General features: G+C 39.8%; 1 protein-coding gene across 3 annotated transcripts in view; it reads right to left on the bottom strand.

Moving 5' to 3' along the window:
• Window positions 1-26,517, bottom strand: part of LOC128997930 (probable nuclear hormone receptor HR3) — a 118,167-nt gene that overhangs the window by 52,161 nt on the left and 39,489 nt on the right. The window contains exon 1 of one of the 3 annotated variants that reach the window (XM_054423769.1): window positions 12,018-12,300. The exons of the other annotated variants lie outside the window; for them this stretch is intronic. Within the exon in view, the coding sequence (XP_054279744.1) occupies window positions 12,018-12,132 (115 nt within the window). The 5' untranslated portion in view covers window positions 12,133-12,300. Of the gene's footprint in view, window positions 1-12,017; window positions 12,301-26,517 lie in introns of those variants that run through there. 3 annotated transcript variants of the gene reach the window in all.

The following is a 26,517-nucleotide window of genomic DNA, read 5'->3' as shown; positions in this document are numbered from 1 at the left end:
ATACATTTTTGCACATTTAAAGCACCGTTGGATTAGTCTTGAAATTTCTTTTCGAATAACCTTTTATTTGGTTTTCAGGTATATAAAAAAAAAATTAATGAGGCGCAATTGATTTTAAAATAGGTAAAAAGTGGAAATTGGATACTTTTTGAGCAGATAGATCTGTCACGACACATTTTCAAATGGTAAAAGCTAGAAAATGAAGATTTAATACATAGAGCCTCAATGACACACTTATAAATCATACAAAATGTTAAGTTTGTAGCTCAATTGAATCCTAAGTAATTCAGAATTTAATTTACTTAATTACGAGCAAAAATAAGCACTTTCAGTCCATGTTATACTGTGATTTATTTTGCAAGGAACCAATTCACGAAAGTGAACTACACCGATACGAAATGTGTAATATAGCTGACTACAGTCACAGAAAACATACTACTATAACCCAGATTGCTAACCGCATGGTAAAAAGCGTTAAGTACTCGGAGAGAGCTTTGCCTGTCAATTCGTAGTTATAGTACTGTAGTACGTTTTCTGTGCTACAGTGAGAGTTCTGGGACATTCTGTGTACTGGAATAGAATTAATCGTGAAAAGCTCTACAAGGAGACAAATGTTGTATTGAACGTCTAGATCCCTTTGCTCTTTTACCAGGAAGTATTTCGGCGGATGGAATTTTTGAGCTTCCGGAAACATTCACAACTCGGAACTCAATGTGAATGTACTTAAGCCCCCCCTCAAAAAAGGATGAGTCAGGTGTGCCACGGGGGAGGGGGAGGGGCATTGTCTTCCCCTCCTACGCACATGTGGTCCGTTATTCTGTGTCTACCATCTACCTGGCCCATGTAACGGTACCCTCCGTCCCGTCTATCATATGTTGCCTATCCCTCCACGCCCCTGGCTTACCATAAACAGGATGTTAGGTAAATAGAAAGACAAATCAATATCGATTGTTAAACTCGAAAATATGGCTGGATGTACATATTTTGTTAATTTAAAATTAGCTTAATTTGTTTATATTACAGTGAAACCCCATCAAGAAGGCCCTCAATAACAATCAACCTGCAGACTAATCGAATTTCAATTTTTCTTTACAGATATTTACTCAAATATTTCCAGAAAAAGACATATTTACTCCCCATTTTCCAAATTTGAACATAAGATGTCCATAAACAAGCCAACTACATAAGTTTTCTTCTTCTTCATAAGAATAACATGAGAATTTAAAATGTACAGTTTTTCGTTTGATTTTCTTCCTAACCTTTAATCGTACAACAACGCTTCAATATAGAAAATTATTTGTTTTTAGGCTTTACTCAACGTCTGTAACAAAAGTTGGGTTGTAATTTTTAAAAAGAATTTCATCAAAGCCAAATTTAATCAAAATCGGACCAAAATTACTCGAGTAATTGCGTTCACGGACACATATAATAAATTTAAACGAATATAGTTTTAGGCCCCTGGGGACATAATGAAAAATTAAATCGGTCCCGGATCTAGGTCTTACTAATTTTATAGGGACATTCGCTAAAACAACGTAGTCGAAAATCAGGATGCTCCGATGTAAATAACTATATTTGTTGAATACGCAGACCTTTTAACTGAGCCAAGATAAAAGAACGTCTTATTAATAAACCAAAGTATATTTATGTCACATCAACTACCTCAGACTAAAACCTGACAGAGAAAATAGAATTTCAGACACAAACAAATTCTGTGAGTAGTTTATTCAACTACAGTTCTTTTTAGTACAAAAAATGGCTTCAGTTGGTCCATATGGATGTTTACATCTAAGAACCCCAAAATCAACGGTTTTATATCCTAGAATTGGTTACAGCTTAAACCCACAGGGACAAATTGTAGACATAAAAATACCCCCGCCGTAGCAAATCTGCAGACCAAGCGAGTTTAAATTTACCTGACCGGATTTCCACTAAATATTCTCTTAAAATTGTCAGATTTTTCTAATCTAATAATATTTATGAATAGCATGAATTTTAATTTGTAGGCCTACTCAGGTTTGCATAGGGAAGGTAATAAAGTGGGTGAAACATTAAATAGTAAGCGCTTGGTATGAAATAAATAAATTCCTAAAATTTAAACAAATTACAACCGACAAATAGCACATCCATAATACATTATGGAAAACAGTTTACTTTTTTATAAGATTAACATAGACGTTTTAAATTTATTGTTTTTTTTTTAACTTTTCCCTAACCGTTAGATGTACAACGACGCTTCAATATACTATTTTTAAGAGCTCTATCTAAATGGTTTGGAAAAACCTGCTAAATCTTATATTTTGAGGGTTAAAATGGAAAACTCAATTTTTACCCCATAAACCCTGTTTGCATAGTTCGATCAAGCTAGTTCACGAACTCGTTCGAATAAACGTAGGTGTTTACACGTTTGTAACGAATTCCATCAAAGTCAGATGATTTTTAGTCGAGTTATCGTTCTAACTGACATATGGATTTGAACGGATGGTGTTTTAGACTCATGGAGCATCAAAACGAAAAAGTAAACCCAAGATCTTACCACGAGACCTACGGTAATAGCGTATTCCCTATCTGACAAATTCGGCTAAAAATGAATAATAACTTGTACTCTAACTTCTAAGGCTCTAAGGGATGTCACTTTATGGCAGTCCCCACGTGGCAGCAACCCTGCTCACCCAACACTCGACAGTCCGCAGAGCGGTTGCGTATTCTGCTTTCTCTTGGTTACGTCATATCCCAACGTTCACGCAAGCTCTTTAATTACTTACCTACACACTTTCGCTTTTGTACACTTGGCGATATTTTATATTCGAATTGGCAGATTGGGGAAAATATGAACACAATGTTGATCGAAGCAGAAGACAAATCAGATCAGTAACGAAGAGAGACGGTTGGTATCACCATTATGACAGTACTGAAGTTGACATCCCATATAGACTGTAGCCATGTCCACCATTGACTTTACTGAAGCAGATATTACCATCTATCTAGAATAGCTGTCACCAATTACGAGTATTTATTAAAACAGAATACTTATGTGAGACTGTAACATATTGCGCAACGTCTTAAATTATATTTTCTATCTTATTTCTTGTCACTGAGATAGCTGACGTGACATGAAAGATGCTATATCCTACAATAAGCCGTTCTATCAGTCTGACTTGGTCAAAAGTCGGAGCATTTGGCAGAATCAGTAATTTACATTTGCAGTCTGTCGACTCACTTCAACTACGTCCAGTGACGTAGCCAGGATTTCAAAACAGGGGGGGTCGACCGACCGGGGGGGGGGGGGGGGGGTCCCGGAAAAATTTGAAAAATATAGGCCCTAAAACGGTCTTTTTTAGCTCTCTTGGCATTGAAAATAATCAACCCCAACGTCAATACAGTATGATTATATAATTTTACATTTAATTTAACAGACAAATATTATATTTAAGACCGGAAGGGGGGGGGTCCGGACCCCCAGGACCCCCCCTTCCGGTCTTAAATATAATATTTTTCTGTTCCCCCAGGACCCCCCCTGGCTACGTCAATGCTACGTCAATTTTCACTTAAAAACTGGTGACAACTTTAACTTGGGGATGGAATGTGTAGTTCTATAAATAGTCAAAGGTTCTAATGGTTGAATTAGCTTCTCAGAATGTGTTATTGTAAAAAATAATTTTTTTGTGCAATACTAGTTTCAAATGGGTTGGATGACATACAGAATACTATAATTTGCAATAAATATTTCTTTTAAGTTTGACTTGCTCAAAAATTTGATGTGTAGGACGGAATAATCGACACTGTATGACGCTCAATTAAGCTTCCTATTCATGGCTTAAGTTCTTATATGGTAATGACACATCAATCTTAGTCAATATCAATATAGTTATTAACTGTCTGGGAAATTCGCTAAGACTTAGTTTGTATAACTGTATCTGAAGTTGACGCATTTTAATTTGTAGGAATAGTCAGTGTATGGAGACCAAAGCCGAAAATAAAGATCGTACAATAATCAACTATAATTGTATCGAAAGCCAATGGCCATATAAAAAATAAAACACTTTTACAACATAAACAAAATGCGATCAGTTGTAAAAACTTACAACAGTACAAGTTACAACATTACAACTTACAAGTTTGGGTAAACGATGAAAGAAACGACATTTAACTAAATACAAATACTTAATTCAAAGGTATATTATTATTAACAAATACTGTAATTCAGGTAAATTGTTAGTAGAAGGATGGAGAGGGTGCGGTAAAGCTAGACAAAATCAATAGTGCAGCTGCTGCAGCGGCGGGGGAAGAGATGCAACCCGGGCAACTACAGCCCCGACCTGTCCCACTGATGATCATCTAGACCCTACCTCGCACGTCTGATACAGTACAAATCATCCCGGGCAACTACAGCCCCAACCTGTCCCACTGATGATCATCTAGACCCTACCTCGCACGTCTGATACAGTACAAATCATCCCGGGCAACTACAGCCCCAACCTGTCCCACTGATGATCATCTAGACCCTACCTCGCACGTCTGATACAGTAAAAATCATCCCGGGCAACTTCAGCCCCGACCTGTCCCACTGATGATCATCTAGACCCTACCTCGCACGTCTGATACAGTACAAATCATCCCGGGCAACTACAGCCCCAACCTGTCCCACTGATGATCATCTAGACCCTACCTCGCACGTCTGATACAGTAAAAATCATCCCGGGCAACTTCAGCCCCGACCTGTCCCACTGATGATCATCTAGACCCTACCTCGCACGTCTGATACAGTACAAATCATCCCGGGCAACTTCAGCCCCGACCTGTCCCACTGATGATCATCTAGACCCTACCTCGCACGTCTGATACAGTACAAATCATCCCGGGCAACTACAGCCCCAACCTGTCCCACTGATGATCATCTAGACCCTACCTCGCACGTCTGATACAGTACATGTCATCCTGGGCAACTACAGCCCCGACCTGTCCCACTGATGATCATCTAGACCCTACCTCACACGTCTGATACAGTAAAAATCATCCCGGGCAACTTCAGCCCCGACCTGTCCCACTGATGATCATCTAGACCCTACCTCGCACGTCTAATACAGTACAAATCATCCCGGGCAACTACAGCCCCAACCTGTCCCACTGATGATCATCTAGACCCTACCTCGCACGTCTGATACAGTACATGTCATCCTGGGCAACTACAGCCCCGACCTGTCCCACTGATGATCATCTAGACCCTACCTCACACGTCTGATACAGTACATGTCATCCCAGGCCACTACAGTCCCTACTTGTCCCACTGATGATCATCTAGACCCTACCTCGCACGTCTGACACAGTACAAATCATCCCAGGCAACTACAGTCCCTACCTGTCCCACTGATGATCATCTAGACCCTACCTCACACGTCTGATACAGTACATGTCATCCCAGGCCACTACAGTCCCTACTTGTCCCACTGATGATCATCTAGACCCTACCTCGCACGTCTGACACAGTACAAATCATCCCAGGCAACTACAGCCCCGACCTGTCCCACTGATGATCATCTAGACCCTACCTCACACGTCTGATACAGTACATGTCATCCCAGGCCACTACAGTCCCAACCTGTCCCACTGATGATCATCTAGACCCTACCTCGCACGTCTGATACAGTACAAATCATCCCGGGCAACTTCAGCCCCGACCTGTCCCACTGATGATCATCTAGACCCTACCTCGCACGTCTGATACAGTACAAATCATCCCGGGCAACTACAGCCCCAACCTGTCCCACTGATGATCATCTAGACCCTACCTCGCACGTCTGATACAGTACATGTCATCCCGGGCAACTTCAGCCCCAACCTGTCCCACTGATGATCATCTAGACCCTACCTCACACGTCTGATACAGTAAAAATCATCCCGGGCAACTTCAGCCCCGACCTGTCCCACTGATGATCATCTAGACCCTACCTCGCACGTCTGATACAGTACAAATCATCCCGGGCAACTACAGCCCCAACCTGTCCCACTGATGATCATCTAGACCCTACCTCGCACGTCTGATACAGTACATGTCATCCTGGGCAACTACAGCCCCGACCTGTCCCACTGATGATCATCTAGACCCTACCTCACACGTCTGATACAGTACATGTCATCCCAGGCCACTACAGTCCCTACTTGTCCCACTGATGATCATCTAGACCCTACCTCGCACGTCTGACACAGTACAAATCATCCCAGGCAACTACAGTCCCTACCTGTCCCACTGATGATCATCGAAACCCTACCTCACACGTATGATACAGAACAAGTCATCCTGGGCCACTACAGCCCCGACCTGTCCCACTGATGATCATCTAGACCCTACCTCGCACGTCTGACACAGTACAAATCATCCCAGACAACTAAAGCCCCAACCTGTCCCACTGATGATCATCTAGACCCTACCTCGCACGTCTGACACAGTACAAATCATCCCAGGCAACTACAGTCCCTACCTGTCCCACTGATGATCATCGAAACCCTACCTCACACGTCTGATACAGTACATGTCATCCCAGGCCACTACAGTCCCTACTTGTCCCACTGATGATCATCTAGACCCTACCTCGCACGTCTGACACAGTACAAATCATCCCAGGCAACTACAGTCCCTACCTGTCCCACTGATGATCATCGAAACCCTACCTCACACGTCTGATACAGTACATGTCATCCCAGGCCACTACAGTCCCTACTTGTCCCACTGATGATCATCTAGACCCTACCTCGCACGTCTGACACAGTACAAATCATCCCAGACAACTAAAGCCCCAACCTGTCCCACTGATGATCATCTAGACCCTACCTCGCACGTCTGATACAGTACATGTCATCCCAGGCCACTACAGTCCCTACTTGTCCCACTGATGATAATCTAGACCCTACCTCGCACGTCTGATACAGTACAAGTCATCCCGGGCAACTACAGCCCCAACCTGTCCCACTGATGATCATCTAGACCATACCTCGCACGTCTGATACAGTACATGTCATCCTGGGCAACTACAGCCCCGACCTGTCCCACTGATGATCATCTAGACCCTACCTCACACGTCTGATACAGTACATGTCATCCCAGGCCACTACAGTCCCTACTTGTCCCACTGATGATCATCTAGACCCTACCTCGCACGTCTGACACAGTACAAATCATCCCAGGCAACTACAGTCCCTACCTGTCCCACTGATGATCATCGAAACCCTACCTCACACGTATGATACAGAACAAGTCATCCCAGACAACTAAAGCCCCAGTCCCACTGATGATAATCTAGACCCTACCTCACACGTCTGATACAGTACATGTCATCCCAGGCCACTACAGTCCCTACTTGTCCCACTGATGATCATCTAGACCCTACCTCGCACGTCTGACACAGTACAAATCATCCCAGGCAACTACAGTCCCTACCTGTCCCACTGATGATCATCTAGACCCTAGCTCACACGTATGATACAGAACAAGTCATCCCAGACAACTAAAGCCCCGACCTGTCCCACTGATGATCATCTAGACCCTACCTCGCACGTCTGATACAGTACAAGCAATCCCGGGCAACTACAGCCCCGACCTGTCCCACTGATGATCATCTAGACCCTACCTCACTCATCCGATACAGTACAAGCCATCCCGGGCAACTACAGCCCCGACCTGTCCCACTGATGATCATCTAGACCCTACCTCACACATCCGATACAGTACAAGCCATCCCGGGCAACTACAGCCCCGACCTGTCCCACTGATGATCATCTAGACCCTACCTCGCACGTCTGATACAGTACATGTCATGCCAGGCAGCTACAGCCCCAACCTGTCCCACTGATGATCATCTAGACCCTACCTCGCACGTCTGATACAGTACATGTCATGCCAGGCAGCTACAGCCCCAACCTGTCCCACTGATGATCATCTAGACCCTACCTCGCACGTCTGATACAGTACATGTCATCCCAGGCAACTACAGTCCCTACCTGTCCCACTGATGATCATCTAGACCCTAGCTCACACGTATGATACAGAACAAGTCATCCCAGACAACTAAAGCCCCGACCTGTCCCACTGATGATCATCTAGACCCTACCTCACACATCCGATACAGTACAAGCCATCCCGGGCAACTACAGCCCCGACCTGTCCCACTGATGATCATCTAGACCCTACCTCACACATCCGATACAGTACAAGCCATCCCGGGCAACTACAGCCCCGACCTGTCCCACTGATGATCATCTAGACCCTACCTCGCACGTCTGATACAGTACATGTCATGCCAGGCAGCTACAGCTCCGACCTGTCCCACTGATGATCATCTAGAACCTACCTCGCACGTCTGATACAGTACATGTCATGCCAGGCAGCTACAGCCCCAACCTGTCCCACTGATGATCATCTAGACCCTACCTCACACGTCTGATACAGTACATGTCATCCCAGGCCACTACAGTCCCAACCTGTCCCACTGATGATCATCTAGACCCTACCTCGCACGTCTGATACAGTAAAAATCATCCCGGGCAACTTCAGCCCCGACCTGTCCCACTGATGATCATCTAGACCCTACCTCGCACGTCTGATACAGTACAAATCATCCCGGGCAACTACAGCCCCAACCTGTCCCACTGATGATCATCTAGACCCTACCTCGCACGTCTGATACAGTAAAAATCATCCCGGGCAACTTCAGCCCCGACCTGTCCCACTGATGATCATCTAGACCCTACCTCGCACGTCTGATACAGTACAAATCATCCCGGGCAACTTCAGCCCCGACCTGTCCCACTGATGATCATCTAGACCCTACCTCGCACGTCTGATACAGTACAAATCATCCCGGGCAACTACAGCCCCAACCTGTCCCACTGATGATCATCTAGACCCTACCTCGCACGTCTGATACAGTACATGTCATCCCGGGCAACTTCAGCCCCAACCTGTCCCACTGATGATCATCTAGACCCTACCTCACACGTCTGATACAGTAAAAATCATCCCGGGCAACTTCAGCCCCGACCTGTCCCACTGATGATCATCTAGACCCTACCTCGCACGTCTGATACAGTACAAATCATCCCGGGCAACTACAGCCCCAACCTGTCCCACTGATGATCATCTAGACCCTACCTCGCACGTCTGATACAGTACATGTCATCCTGGGCAACTACAGCCCCGACCTGTCCCACTGATGATCATCTAGACCCTACCTCACACGTCTGATACAGTACATGTCATCCCAGGCCACTACAGTCCCTACTTGTCCCACTGATGATCATCTAGACCCTACCTCGCACGTCTGACACAGTACAAATCATCCCAGGCAACTACAGTCCCTACCTGTCCCACTGATGATCATCTAGACCCTAGCTCACACGTATGATACAGAACAAGTCATCCCAGACAACTAAAGCCCCGACCTGTCCCACTGATGATCATCTAGACCCTACCTCGCACGTCTGATACAGTACAAGCAATCCCGGGCAACTACAGCCCCGACCTGTCCCACTGATGATCATCTAGACCCTACCTCACTCATCCGATACAGTACAAGCCATCCCGGGCAACTACAGCCCCGACCTGTCCCACTGATGATCATCTAGACCCTACCTCACACATCCGATACAGTACAAGCCATCCCGGGCAACTACAGCCCCGACCTGTCCCACTGATGATCATCTAGACCCTACCTCGCACGTCTGATACAGTACATGTCATCCCAGGCAACTACAGCCCCAACCTGTCCCACTGATGATCATCTAGACCCTACCTCGCACGTCTGATACAGTACATGTCATGCCAGGCAGCTACAGCTCCGACCTGTCCCACTGATGATCATCTAGACCCTACCTCGCACGTCTGATACAGTACATGTCATGCCAGGCAGCTACAGCCCCAACCTGTCCCACTGATGATCGTCTAGACCCTACCTCGCACGTCTGATACAGTACATGTCATGCCAGGCAGCTACAGCCCCGACCTGTCCCACTGATGATCATCTAGACCCTACCTCGCACGTCTGATACAGTACATGTCATGCCAGGCAGCTACAGCCCCAACCTGTCCCACTGATGATCATCTAGACCCTACCTCGCACGTCTGATACAGTACATGTCATGCCAGGCAGCTACAGCCCCGACCTGTCCCACTGATGATCATCTAGACCCTACCTCGCACGTCTGATACAGTACATGTCATGCCAGGCAGCTACAGCCCCAACATGTCCCACTGATGATCGTCTAGACCCTACCTTGCACGTCTGATACAGTACAAGTCATCCCCAGAAAGCACACATACGCATCAACTTATTTATTTTTTTCGCGTCACGATCGGCACGTCGGAGAGTCTAGGGTGTTTTTACTCATTTAATTTTACAATTTACATGTAAAAGTCGCCTTGGTCTGAATTCTCTTGTTCAGCTGGCCCCTTATGACTTCAGACCCAATTGTATGGATGGATCACATCGTCACTAGCATCATTGATAGATTGCAGTGTAACAGATTTTAGTAAGACGATATAAATAGTAACCAAAAGAAAGTAATGATTACAATGAAATTTCTTAATTAATTTGGGAATGGAATTGCTTATTAAGTCTAGAGCTTAGTTGGATAGCCACCAAAGCTAAATGGTACGCAACCGGTGTTTTGTAAGAAATACATATTACTGTACTCCCACACTATACTTCTGTTAAGTTACTCAAACGGTGTATACTAGGAGATGTAAAGATAAGATGATTAGTTAAAATTACGTAAACTTAGTTTACAGGGTGTTGAAGGCACATCCCCTTTAATACGGAAGTGAATAAAGCTAGCCTGGAACGGCGCCGACTAGGCCATAGTGTGTTATCCGAGCTGAAAACATCGACCACCACCCACCATCCCAACCTAGCCTCTCATCTCGATTACACGAGTACCTCGATATAGAGGAGTAAAACAGTTCTTTAGACGGACCATGCCGAGGTCTAGTACTGACTCTCCCCTCGTCGTCAACTTCAGGCAGCGGCTTTCAAAACTATATCGAAAATGAAAAATGGATGCTACTCATTGTAGAGTGCCGTAAGGCCGGAAAATGGCCCGATTTCCCTGAACTGTTTCCCCGTTCGACGTATCGTATCAAGAAGGTGGCAGTCATTCTAAAATGTCTGCCCAATGATAATTAAGGGGGTGTAGAATAGGTTGATTTAGTTTGGGAATGGTAGAGGGATTCTAGGTCCAGACAAGTCAAATACAGTATATTGTGCATGATTTGTGGAAATGGGGTTTGTTAGAGTTAGTTTCACAAAATTTAACTAATAATTAATTTATATTTGTTACCTGAATACTGTGCATTGTCTTCATTCATTTACATCAACTACATTCGTATACGCCAAAAATGGCATACGGTATACGCCACCTTGTTCAAAAGACCCGTACATTCAGAGGGTTTATAAATATTTCTCAGTTAAGGGCCCCTCATTCCTAGCCCCTCGCCGCGTAGAGTCTACGCGCAGAATTTCCCCGAAGGACAGTATAAGAATGCAATGCTAAAGGAACAGCTTCGGAAGAACGGCAATGTAATGATTTTTGTGCCTGTCCAGTTTTCACATTTAATATGGTAACCCTTATCGTTGGAAGTTTTTAAATATTTCTCGGTTAACGTCCATCGTTCTTAAACCCCTCCAATCGAAGGGTCAATGCAACATTTTCCCTAAAGACTGAAAAGAATGCATTGCTAAGGCACTGCTGCGGATGAATGTCGACGCAATGATTTTTGTGGGATGCGTGTCCCGATTTTCTCATTTAATATTGCAACCCTTACTTTTGACATTTTATAAATATTTCTCGGTTAAGGACCCCAACCATCCATACTCCATCCATACTGTTGGGGGATTCATAAGCCCCTCCCTCGAAGGGTGGATGCAGCATTTTCCGGTAGCACTGAAAAGAATGCATTGCTAAGGCTTGATCAAGATTTCGAAGGATCCGAGGGGCGTGCCCCAGTTTTCTAATATAACAACCCTTACCTTTGATGGAGCCGGTGGACGTATGGGGTTGCTGTTGTCCATTCGTCAAGTTCCTAGGGTCATCTCCAACCTCTGCCTCCAACTTTGCGTTCACACTACTCCACATTTCAAACATGTTCACTCACTACACTAAGCTCAGGTAATTACAAGTATTCCTCCAACTGGCCGTTGGGCCGGTAACTACGTGTTGTCCAGGTGATCGGTCAAAGTCGAGTCATTTTTATCACAGGAAGTCGATGGGTTAGCAGACTGCATCTTACAGCGGCTGGGGTCGCTCCCTCGTCCTGGGTCCATCTGCGGAGGCTTCCATCACCTAGGAGTCAGGAGGTCCACGATTGTAGTGTACAGCCCGAGCCCTCGTTTATACACTAACCTCTCACTCAATCCCACACTATTTCATGGGTATAGATTAATTTAAGGTATGATTTATTGAACATGTTTGTATGCAAGTTGTCAGAGAGTGAGGAAAAATAAATCCTCATTGTTTTCAAATTAGTTTAACTAAAAGACACTTTTATAGGTAGGGTAAAAGATGCAAAATTGAACAATTGGATGTTTCAATTAGCGTTCACAATTTATATTTTAACCTGGGCGAAAAGTAGGCCTAGCCCTAGCCCTTAAGTGTAACCAAGTACGACGCAATAATGCAAGAAACCAGGGCTATAGATGCAAGAAACGCAATACGAAGTGACAAATTTATTATCAAGTAAATTTTGTTGTAGATCATAAGTTAACAAGATTAAAATTTGGTAAGAGAATTACAGTAAAAAAAATAAAAACATCAAAGCTGTGTTCACTAAATAATACTCCGGCCGCAGAAAATCTACCTTCTAATTGGATTTACAGTAAATTCATGCACCTTTTATTCATACAGGTTCATAAAACGAATATCTGCACTTTAGTTCCAGCAAAACAACGTCGGCTCAAAACGTTCTACTTAGGTTTGCTGCTACAAAGAATACAAAAAAAGAAAAACCACTTTGCTCCAGTAATAAATTAGTAATCGAACTCACAAAGTTGGTAATTTAAACTTTTATATTTCATCGGCACATTTTTTTACAGCTCTTATAAAAAAGAACGCCGCTCTCACGGAACGAACCTTAAGTCAAATTGGCCAAATTTCCAAGATGCAAACTGATTTAAAAATTTATTTGATAGTTGGCTTCTGTGATCTGCAAGCCTGGAGAGCTTTAGCCTCTTGCTGAACGCTGAGGAGATGGAGAGGCAAAGGCAGAGCTAGAGGGCCGGCACTTGTAACCTTGTGCCATATTCCAGGTTACTGACTGCACAGCGTCCTTCGCAGCTATTATGCGCACTTCGCGGCTCACCAAATCTCCACCGAATTATAAGCCTCTAAACCGTGTAGGCTGGCGCGGCCGTGGATGTTCTACAAACTACAGCAAGATAGTTTGGAAGTCAAAGGAGAAAATATCGTTTTGTCAATTCTTCGCACAATTTCCACCCCCTTAGGTAATTCACTTAAATGAGTAGAATGATACATAGCATGATAATGTAATATAGCAAATGCCTGAATCTTCCCCTCCTGCCAATATACCCAACATTTCAAAAGTGGATGTACAGAACCTTGCTCCTTCCCCCGGTATTCCAACGGGAACCGGAGTTTTGCCAACGGGTGTCAGGTAGATGGGGGGATGCCTTCGGCCACCTCTTGGTGCGGAGATTTGCCAACGGTGGTGGTGGGAGAAAGATTGTGAGGGAGGGAGGGAGAGCGATTGTCAGGGTTGTCTATACTTGGCAGTTATGCGTTTGTCGCAGTGGGTTAGGTTAGGTTAGGTTAGGTTAGGTTAGGTTAGGTTAGGTTAGGTTAGGTTAGGTTAAAAATTCAATAACTCCATTACTTTGAACACAGTCAGCATCCTGCCTGGTTTGTCCACCCCTAGCGAAAGCCACCCTCAAGATCACGTGTAATCTCTCTCTCTCTCTCCCCCCCCTCTCTCGCGCAACCCACAACCGTTGGCAAAACTTTGCAGTATGTGGAATTAATGGATGGGGACCCTTTCTACCTGATACCCGTTGGCAAAACTCCTACACTCATTCCAACCCCGAGAATGTAGCCCCCGCCTACGTGATATGAGTAAGTTAAATTTATTTAAGTTTGTATTGTTTAAATGAAATTATGGTTCTCTAAGTTAAAGTAAGTCTTAAGTTTATACTCGTGCTATCTTGTTAAGGGTCATAAGCTCGATTTCTATTTCATTTCAACGTAGGCCTATTTGAACATTTCTATTGCTATCCAGTTTAACTTTTACCACTTTAACCAAGTATGTAAGCCACGTGAAATTGGGTTTCGAGATTCAAATTTTCTAGGCTTTAACCATCATTCAGAAGATAGGGTTTTATTAGATTCTTCAGGTTGCTAAATTGTTTAGAAACTCTAGTGACGTCACACTTCTGCGATTCAAACTCTAACAGAAATGTTATGAATGAGTAAACCTTAGAAGGGGTTCTCTGCTAGTGTGGGGTAAGATTCCTCGTCGTACAAATTTTCCAATCGAGGTTCATATTTCCAGGGGGAGAAAATTTCGGGTGGTATATTTTGAGCTAAACTCATGCAGAGGGATTCCGGGGGTAGGGTTCCGACCAGTACACTAATTTTGAAATTTGATTTGTTCAGGTTAAATTCATGACTACTAAAGAAACGTTGCAATCCACCACTAATATTTCAACTCAAGTGTTCGCGATCTGAATCTTTCCATTCTTGGTAGTGGCGCCAAAAATTGCTCTTTTAGCTTTGGGTACGATTCTTAGGTGGGATTCAGCGACCTCAATTATTCATAAGAATGTTTGGGGAACGTATGGTTCACTGTAAAAAATACTTTATAAAATATCTGAAACTACTTTTTTCCTTATACTGTACCAAAATGGCAGCTTTCATACATATGACGGGGGATTAAGTGTTTACCCGTATGAGAATCAGGACGTCAGCTGTGTATTTTCCCGACATCTAAGTTCTTCTCATATTGCCGAAAAATTCGTGAATAATATAAGAAAACGTGTTTATAATCGAGTTATATCACGGCCACCTTAAACTCCAGGCCGCGGCCTGGTTGAATTGGCAACGTTGCAAGTAGTGTTGTCTAGCACCAGACGTCCCATAAGACAACATGGCAGACAGGTGACACCAGCTCATTAATTCGCGTATTATTCATTTAAATTTAAATTTATCAACACGATTTTATTAAAAGATTGAAAATAAAACATATAGAGTTGAAAAACATAACAATATTTACATTGAAAATCTATTTTCGTACATTTAAAGTGCAGTCAATATTTTCATAGCCCAGTAACCAAGTTTTCGTATTCTTAAAATATACAAAAATACCATTTTAGCTGACTTAACACAAAACAGCTGTTACAACCCTACTTGCGATGTTGCCACTTCGAAGGCCGCGGCCTGGAGTTAATGGAGACCGTCGTTATATTGTATATTTCACTACAACGAATATACCTTCATCGAAATTTAGACATTGATCCATTTTAGGAGCTTATTTATAAATGTAATCAATATATGACACATTATTAATTTAGTTTATTAAAGAATGGCACGTCGTCTCCAAGCTCTTGTCTAGTAAAGACAGTTATAATAATATCCGAGATTTCGATGGACTATAAATAACACAGGTTTGATAAAAATTATTTATCCACATGATACGATCACTTACGTGTACAAATCATGATATGCAGTCAGCGCAGATGAGAAACATATATTTGTCACTTGAGAATTTGTTTTATCTTTACCATGTGCTTTTCTTTGAACGTAAAAGTGTCTAGTAAAATTAACTAAGTAAGTTGAAATGGCAAAGGAACCATTGAATCTTGGTATTCAAAATTTCGGAGGAAATGAAGACTTTCTTCTGAAACATACGAGCAGTTTCGTGGTAATCCATCCATTTAGTCAATTAAATCCAGAAGCCTTTTTAACAAGTATTGCACCAATGGTATAGAACCAATCTTGTCTGTAACCTCTGAACTTTATAACCACGACAACAAATGTTCAGGTAGATTAATCATTGATATGCTACATAGTACAAAAGCATCTTAAAATGAACAAATTTGAAAAAAAACACAGATATTTGATTAGTATTTTGTCGAAACCGTCGTAAACCTGTACATTCTGGATCTACTCATCATGGAATACTGACATGTGTCATGGTTCAAGCTTTCATTTAAGATCAGTATCTTTGTGACAAGCTCTCCATTCAGCAGAATGCCATTTGAGTAAGACCAAACGTATTTATTTCACGAAGGCTCGTCATGAGTTTGGAAGGGGCTTTGAGCATCCTGAAGAAAAGGAATAATTTTACAGTTTATAATTCCATCATAATCGTATGAATAACCATAGCACAGCCTTGTGTTTTGACTCCTGGCGATGGTTGGGTGTACGAGATAGTTTCTGATTGCTACCCAGCTAGTTTCTGATTGCTACCCACCCTCTCTATGTCCACCGTTTATACACTGTTCGGAGCGATCGTGGCGATGGTCCCATGTACCGGCTAGTTTCTGATTGCTACCCACCCTCTCTATGTCCACCGTTTATACACTGTTCGGAGCGATCGTGGCGATGGTCCCATGTACCGGCTAGTTTCTGATTGCTACCCACCCTCTCTCTATGTCCACCGTTTATACACTGTTCGGAGCGATCGTGGCGATGGTCCCATGTACCGGCTAGTTTCTGATTGCTACCCACCCTCTCTCTATGTCCACCGTTTATACACTGTTCGGAGCGATCGTGGCGATGGTCCCATGTACCGGCTAGTTTCTGATTGCTACCCACCCTCTCTCTATGTCCACCGTTTATACACTGTTCTGAGAGACCCAGGCGATGGTCCCATGTACCAGCTAGTTTCTGATTGCTACCCACCCTCTCTATGTTCACCGTTTATACACTGTTCGGAGCGATCGTGGCGATGGTCCCATGTACCGGCTAGTTTCTGATTGCTACCCACCCTCTCTATGTCCACCGTTTATACACTGTTCGGAGCGATCCAGGCGATGGTCCCATGTACCAGCTAGTTTCTGGTTGCTACCCACCCTATGTCCACCGTTTATACACTGTTCGGAACGATCCAGGCGATTGCCGGGTGTACCAGCTAGTTTCTGATCGCTACCCACCCTCTCTATGTCCACCGTTTATACACTGTTCGGAGCGATCCAGGCGATGGTCCCATGTACCAGCTAGTTTCTGGTTGCTACCCACCCTATGTCCACCGTTTATACACTGTTCGGAACGATCCAGGCGATTGCCGGGTGTACCAGCTAGTTTCTGATCGCTACCCACCCTCTCTATGTCCACCGTTTATACACTGTTCGGAGCGATAATTCGACGCGATCGTGGCGATGGTCCGGTGTTATGTCAGCAACGAAGGACGCGGGAAAAGAAAGTGCGCGAATTGGAAAGTTGTGTGAATGTCTGGCTAGCAGCGCTAACGCAATCCTGCGCTTTCCAGCAGTTTGCGTAACCACTACAGTGCGTTCACTGGTAGATGGCCCCCCACAATTTGGCTTTGCTAACTTCACAAGTCTGCCATCATAAATACTTTAATACTTTTTTGAAATGGCGACCATACAAATATAGGTATTTTAAGCCAACTGTGAATGGAGATGAGTGTAGGATGAATGGCGCGATCTTGCAGCCTTGTTAGTGACTAAGGCCGACATTTCTTAGACACAGCTGTCCTAGGAGTACAAGGGCCCTACAGTTTATAGGGGGATCCGAACCACATTTTTGCCTTGAAATAAGCATTAACTATTCTCACTGAGTAGGCTAGTGAGATTTGCTGTAAAAAGTACCAAAACGGCATTCATAAACATTATTTTACTTGTTACAAATATGTTTTCAAAGGAACCCTACAGTGTTTCACTGAATGACACACACATTTTTCCATTCTGTTAACTTCAATATTCTGCCTTTCTAAGCGTTTAGAGACCGATTCCACGCACAAATTGGCGTGTCAAGTTTAAAATAAAAGTACTAAAAAATAATAAATACTTGTTAAACATTCAATCACCCTTGGGCACTCGCTTTGTTGAAATCACGACATAACACTAAACACCTACTGACATTAAAACCCCACACTGATATAAATATTTACAATATGCAAGTAAACAGTTAAAAGACAAACGATCGATTTCGTCTGTAACCTCTGATATTAATGGAGCTAACTGAAACTGATTAACAGCAACTAACTATATTTTAAATAGTGTTTGCAGAAACTCATATAAGCCAAAGTACAACATACGTTTATTAACACTTTTTTATTCTGGCAGTACGTAACTTTACTTAATTTGCCTCCAAACGTTAGGTGAAATCTAGCTAGGGAGAAATACATATGCTCAGGGTATATATTCTTAACATCGACAATACTTTATACACAGGCTAAATAAAAGATAACCCTCGTGATAGATTAAGATTATGCACGTATTTAGAATGTTTTGATAGTATTTAAGTGAAGGGGCGGGGCAATTTGAGGCGTAAGAACAAGTTTTTGTGAGTGTCGGGATTATTAAAAAATGTTGGTATATCATCAAGATAGGTTACCTATAATAACAAGGTACCTCGCACATAGTCTATTTTTTTTATCAAAGCGTCTTATTAATATTATGGATGTCGCTTTACCTATAATAACCCCTTTTACTTGCAAAATAGACCAAGCTGTTTTAAGGAAAACCATCTGATTTATGTAGATGAGCTTAAACAACCAGCTATAAATTAAATGTTCAAAAATTCCTGAAACTCCTCAATTCTTTACTTGTGAAGAAATTAAAACAGTGATATACTACTCTATAACATCCTTGACTTAGCTACAAACTTAAGTAGTGATTTTAAGTGACTCGTTACGGTGGAGGATTGAAAGAAGCCTAAAAAATCTCAAATTTAAGGGTTTAATATACCTTTGCATTTTTGGTAATTATCGTTCAATAATGGTCCCGGAATACAATATAAACTTAGCTTAGCAAAGCACAATATATCGGCCCACCACATTATGTCAGTAATGTGAACCCCATCACATCGTACATAGAGTACTATGTAAAGTACGTTCATACACTTGAGTAGTAATGTCTAAACGATTCATTCTGATTATAAATTAATCAATTGCCAAAAATCGATTATGTACAACATCGCATACTTTATTACTTTATACAATACAGTATCTCTCGAACTATTCGATTTATTGAGAGTCCGTTTGGTTCATCATGTATACAATTTCGACAACTGATTGATCATAATGTTGATGCACGTTGATAATGGTGTTGGTCCCTATAGTTTCGTAGAAATGCTTTAGCTCGAAATGTTTAATGCTAAATAATATGACATCAGGGGTTGTTTTGATGCGTTGATTCATATTATGTTCTTCGTTTTCTTGTTACCTTATAATTTATGGAATTCAATGTTTGAATTGCACAGATTTTTATCCATATTCGACGACGATAGCGGTTAATCTCTTGGTGTTAAACAGCTATCAGAGGACATTCAAAAATCTGAAACCTTAATTTTTCACTCATGAATTAACGTAGAGCGATCAACCTTATCCTTATCGTTGTCACTGTATGAGTGATTAACTTTCTTATTTTTTGAGAGGGCAGCGTACGTTCTTTTCAAGAAGGTGAAATGTTTAAGGGAAATACAATGATGACATAATCCTACAGCTATCTGAGTCCATGGTGTTAAAAACGGCATAAACCTGAAACCTTAATTTTTCCCTTATGAATTAACGTAGAGCGATCAACCTTATCCTTATCGTTGTCACTGTATGAGTGATTAACTTTCTTATTTTTTGAGAGGGCAGCGTACGTTCTTTTCAAGAAGGTGAAATGTTTAAGGGAAATACGATGATGACATAATCCTACAGCTATCTGAGTCCAAATGTCACACTCTATATATTGCTAGAATGACAATACAAAATATTATCAGAACATATTACGAATGTAACCAAAAACAGATGGAATTGAAAGTGCGAATATCCCCACAGAAAAGTTGCCGTAGGTTTCGCCTCTGGCTCCCTGGAGGCGAAGCCCCCTTGGGGGAGGGTTCAAAATCATAATTTTATTTGGCCATTCAAAATTAAAGTAACAGGCTAGGTCAAAATATTAACAAATAGTACACATTTAACAAAATTAAAATTAGTGTCGGTTTATTAGCAGTTGACTAAGGTGATGTTGTAAATTATGCAGTTAAGTTTATGAAGTGAAATTATTCTAATAATTAGGCTATTTATGGATGATAATAGCAATTAATTAAGTCCGACTAGTTTCCCAACCTTCTATTTGGTTGAGGAATAATAGTAAATTCACTCGGAGGACAATTTGTCACTAGTGAAATCAATACCGTGTAGATATAATCTCAATAATGGTAGGCTAACTAAGCACTCTAGCGGTTAAGAAACTATTGACGGGTTTCTATATTTGGGGGGCTTAACCCCTGTAAACACCTGGGGAGCTGGGAGATATGACACCAAAAATGACTAACATGGCATTAGATTCTATAACCACCTGCACCATGACATAAAGAAACTCCCTCTTAAGAATTTTAAAAAGAAAGAACTACTGAAGGCACAGCCTCTGTACTTTATCAAGGAATACTTTAGAGAGAAAAAAGTTGAAGCTCATAACTACAGCCATGTTAACCACTGCAAATATCTAAAGTAGTTGTTAAAAATTAAAAAGAAATATTTTTGACGAAATCTATCCAGTTATTTTGGTCAACAATGAATAACTTAAGGTATACGGTATAAAGCATGGATGTTTAGTGAACATGTACATCAACTAGAGATTTAGAACGGGGGAACACTGGTTTACTTACATTTAATATGCCTACTTAAACATTTGTTTGTGATGATATTGTGAAGTACGCGTTTGAAAAGTGGTTTCAACAATATAAAACTGCTTGAAATTTCCATTGAAAATTGAACCCGCATTAATACGTATACGTTTGCTTAATCCGGACAGATATTTGATAGAAGTTTACATTGCATGCATCCTAGTTAGGAGTACCGCTAGTGGCAATACACTGTTTTTATTCGGTCTATACATTATTCGATCTTATTAATTATTGAAAGTGATGTTGTAATTACATGGTTATTTCAGAGAGCCCGGAAAACCATTGCATCAATTTATACAAATTTTATTTAACTCAGGCCTACGAGGATCGACGTGTAAACCGATTGAAGCAGCGGCAAGTGATAGTACAAGCAACGAACACCCCGAACTCGAGTTGCGAATATGACCTGAAGAGAGGTCTGTCATTGTGTAAAAGAAGGAAGGGACTAAGGGACTGGTTGTAAACCATCCCAAGACCCTTGGTCGAGAATTTGAGGAAATTATTAGCTACCCTTATTGTTAGTGTCGAACTTGCACCAGAGAGCGGCAGTTTCGTGTTTTTGCTCTATTCTAACATAGCAGTCCTCACTGTACCAATGTTAACAGTTTACAATGTGGACGGCTTAATCGAAATTCGTGACTAACTTTCGTGTAAAACTTATAATTATTTTGTAAATACTAAAAAATCTATTGAGTGAGAGGTTATATGTGTATAGCTATATAAAGGCCTACTATAAAAAATATTTTTTGTAAAAATAAAAAACGTCACTGACGTTACACTCAATTAACTTACGTAAAGAATAACTACTGTATATCCAAAATTATTTTTTTCGAAGGTTTCAATTTCCTAACCAAAATGGGTATCCAATATCCAAAGAGGGCTGGGGCGCACAACACCAAACTTGTCACAACACAACACTACACACGCGAGCGCGGGCGCGAGTTTACGATCAGCTGTACCTCTGCGCTCTCTCGCAGACACCACGCTACTAACACCTCTGACACCACTGGACTAGAAACTAGACGGTGGCGCGCCTCCCGCCAACCCCTCAACCACCACAACCCCCACAGACATCACAACCACCACTCGGGGGTTTATAGCTGCACGTTGAAAATCATTATTTACTATGCAATAGTTGTAATTACGAGTTTTATGTAATAATATTTAACTGGTCTTAATATTGTAATATACAACCCCTCAACTACCTCAGACATCACAACCACAGCTTGGGGGTTTATAGCTGCACGTTGAAAATCATTATTTACTATACAATAGTTGAAATTGCAAGTTTTATGTAATAATATTTAACTGGTTAATATTGTAATATACAACCCCTCAACCACTTCAGACATCACAACCACAGCTTGGGGGTTTAAAACTGCTCGTTGAAAATCATTATTTACTATACAATATTTGTATTTGCGAGTTTTATGTAATAATATTTAACTGGACTTAATATTGTAATATACATCACCTCAACCACTTCAGACACAACCACAGCTTGGGGGTTTAAAACTGCTCGTTGAAAATCATTATTTACTATACAATAGTTGTAATTGCGAGTTTTATGTAATAATATTTAACTGGTTAATATTGTAATATAAAACCCCTCAACCCCCACATACATCACAACCACAGATCGGGGGTTTATAGCTGCACGTTGAAAATCATTATTTACCATACAATAGTTGTAATTGCGAGTTTTATGTAATAATATTTAACTGGACTTAATATTGTAATATAAAACCCCTCAACCACCTCAGACATCACAACCATAGCTCGGGGGTTTATAGCTGCACGTTGAAAATCATTATTTACTATGCAATAGTTGTAATTGCAAGTTTTATGTAATAATATTTAACTGGTCTTAATATTGTAATACACAACCCCTCAACCACCTCAGACATCACAACCACAGCTTGGGGGTTTTAAACTGCTCGTTGAAAATCAGTATATATAATTAAATATTTTAATTGTGATTTTTATCTGATAACAATTAACTTATTTTAATAGCGTAATATATACCCCTCCCGCCTCCCTCTACAACCACAACTATCGCTCAGAAAGTTAGGGCTACATGTTTAAAGAAATTCATTTTTATTTTAATGTAATCTTTATTTATAATCATTAGAACTATTTTGGATGTGATGGAATTTAACTCATATTTTTTGTTATATTTATAGTATAATGTAATATACAACCCTAAGCATCTAAAACTACCTCAATCGCCGCCAATGGGGTTTAGGCTGGCACGATAAAAACAGCTCTTTTTTTATTCAATCTATATTTATAAATGATTATAACAGTTTTGGATTTATTGTTTTATTGTTTTTGTATTGTATTATACAGTATTTATATTGCTTTTAACAACTCTCTTAACCAACCTAACCACGCCTTAGGGACTAAGGTTGCACTTTATAATAGTAACTTTTAAATTGTTGAAACCATTTTGGATTTAGTGACATTCAACTAGATTTATATTTTATTATATTTATATTACTTTACACATGCTGTAGCTCAAAGGGTTTTCGTTACACATCAATCAAGTAATTAAAAATTTAATCTCTTGATTAGGTCAATTACGATATCTTTAAGAATAAATGCGGCCAAACATTTGTAAATGAATTAAAACTACAAAATGTTCATAGAATTTACAGTTTTACATTTACATCTTATCTGAAGAACAGCTGTTTTTGGATTTTTGGATTTCTTAAATAGTAAAAAACAAAATGTACAATGTACTGAATTATTTTAACTGTTTGAACTAGTTATCGGATACTTCCTAAAAATGAGCAGCTGTCTTCCAATGAAACTGTAGTCTTTTAGACATTGGAAATCCCAACAGTTTATTTTCTAGCTACAGAAAAATAAGCTTTTGTATAGACTATAATTTGTTTTTACAATCAAAATGAAAAGTAAAAAAACAATACAGTAAAAAGATGTAAGTTTGTCTAAGGAAACCCTTATTTTCGATACTTTTATTGACTAATTACAACGAATTTAGCAAGTTTTCATGAAAGCTGGGGGTTTGATAATATGATTTAAAATTTTAGCGAACGCATAAAATATATTCAACTATATTAATTTGGTTCTTTTCAGCTGTATATTTGTCACATGATAAAATGAACAGCTTTTGATTGTTATTTTGTTTCACTATTATTGTAGAATATTCGGATCTCCCAATATCTTGAGAATCTGTTATATTAAAGCGCAAAACTAGATTGGCTGTAGTTATTTCTTATCTACGGCATTCGACTATTTTGTTTGTTATTTACACTTAATCCCACTAAATGTTTCAGTAAGGTTATTCATTTATAGATGGTATAGAGGTAATGGTTTACTTTAAATATTTCCGAAGAAAAATATTTTTTGATATACTAAATGATTATGTAAAAACCATACTGAACACAAAACTAGTAAAGTATGGATTATAGAATATTATGCCTTCTTGCTAATTTATAAAAGCCTGTTGCAAACACCCTGGTGTACTATCTTGTATGTCGATAGAAAATCAGAATGTTATTATTCAATGTTAAATTATTGCTGTTCCTTTATGTTTTTATGGTTTTTATGTCCTGTATGTGTTTTTGTTGCTGTTTCATTTACCATAGTCGCCATAAAGTAATTTCTATTGTTGTTTTGCTTTTTTGTGTCTATCGTATTGTCAGTCTATTAATACATTTTCTATTGATCTCTTTTTACCAAACCAACTACAATGTGATGCTTCGAATACACATTTAAATGTTTTAAAACCTTAACAGCATTATTTTATTAAAAATCTGGTTTTACGAACCATTGTAGGCTAAATTATCTAAACTAACGCAGCTCCACTTCGATGTTTTGTAGGCCTATGTTTCCGTAATTATTGTTAATTTTAAAATAACATATTTGTTTAATTGATTTCAAAAAAGTAGTCAAGAAAGTATATTGATTTAACTGATTTTAATGTGAAGTATTAAATTCTTATCCATAAACAATAGTGAATAAAATCTAAAATATTTTTTATTAGAATTATACTTTCATTTGAATTTCAATTCTACCGTAAGCAGCGGAGACGATTTTTGATTCAACTTATTTTTATCACTTTAGTAAACGGGTTTCGGAACTATTTTTAAACTAAAATAAAAGTAAATATATTTGCACTAAAGTATCATTAACAAAGTACAATTTATTCTTATGATTACTGTAAATAATAATTGGATATAAACATAAATAGCAGCTGCAAACTAAATAATTTTGTCTGGTATCGAACTCCCAGGAATCAAAGCGCCAAGTGAAAGTAGCGAGGGAAATTTACTTACTTCGCCACCTAGGTTGGCACTCCTGACGATGTGGACATATTCATCGACTTGTACTGTTGCCTGTATCGCAATCGAATGCGAAAATATATTCATACAAGTTCAAATTAATATATAAATAAATAATAAATATAGATTTATGTTTCCTTTGGTTTTAACTAAGATAAAATATTGGTAAAATTACCGCAAAATATTTGTAGTTGATACCTCTTTGCCATCGAATGTGAAATTAAACTTGCAAAATGGCAATAATATTTTTAAATTTATTTATGTTTGGTTAATATTTCGCCGGGTTTAAATATTTTTTTAAATACACTCATTCTAAGTGAATTCGTTTGAGAAAACCCATAATCTCGCAATAGTATTTTATTATAAAATAAAACTCTTGGTTTTTTTGTGAAACGTACAATCCTTCAAATAATCAAATTTTTGGTCAATGAAACATGATGCTAAAGAGATTGAATAAAGGGGTAGGAAAATTTCTTTAGAAGTAATTCCTGTAACATTTGTCCCCAATCTTAGGCTATTTATGATAGGCCTACAGTAATTTTAGTTTGTATTATAAAATATATTCAGAACCTTGTGTGTTGTAAATTCAGTTCGATGCTTTAGGTTGAAATCTTGTGTTTTGGTTTATTAAAAGAAAATTATGGAATAAACAAAATCCACGTTACAAATAAAAATATTTATAAAATCCCACATAACCTTTTATGTGGCATTAAAATAAATGACTGACTGCTTTGTATTTACAAACTAATTATCAATAACTATTTTGACAAATGAATCTTAGATAATTGTAGTAAAATTCCATTTAGCCGAAAATAGCTTTATATGATACTATGCTGGTTAAATCAAAGATATGAATTGAAAATGTAGTTAAAGTTTCGCGTAAAAGAGACTATCATTGACTTTAGATATCATGGAGGCATCCCTTCTATCAGCTATAGCCAACATTTATTAAAAAATAGCATAGTTAAACCAGGTCCTTGCAGATAAGGCTATATAGTAAAAATTATATTTTCTTTCTCGGTATTTGGAACTGTGATAATAAAACTAATTTCATCTTAATTAAGGCTGCTAAATTATTTTGTTGGTTTATATTAATACTGGTATACATTACAGTTCCGATAGTACACAATGAGTGGGTATTACAGTCTTGTTTGATTTAAAAGTCGGTTTGTCCAACACGAATCATTAATTGATACCAGGGGCCCATTTCATAATAAACTACAAGTTACAAGTTACAGCTTGTAGCTTGTAATTTAAATAAGATTTGCATTGGGCGATCAGCTGATTTACTAATAATATTAGTTTGTAGTTTATTATGAAATAGGCCTCAGAGCACAATGTCTGTGGCTCAAAT

The sequence above is a fragment of the Macrosteles quadrilineatus genome, unplaced genomic scaffold (assembly GCF_028750875.1).
Source record: "Macrosteles quadrilineatus isolate MER2022 unplaced genomic scaffold, UCM_ALF_1.0 Scaffold_7__1_contigs__length_78375512, whole genome shotgun sequence".
NCBI lineage: Eukaryota > Metazoa > Arthropoda > Insecta > Hemiptera > Cicadellidae > Macrosteles > Macrosteles quadrilineatus.
This window is presented reverse-complemented; position numbering and strand designations above follow the sequence as displayed.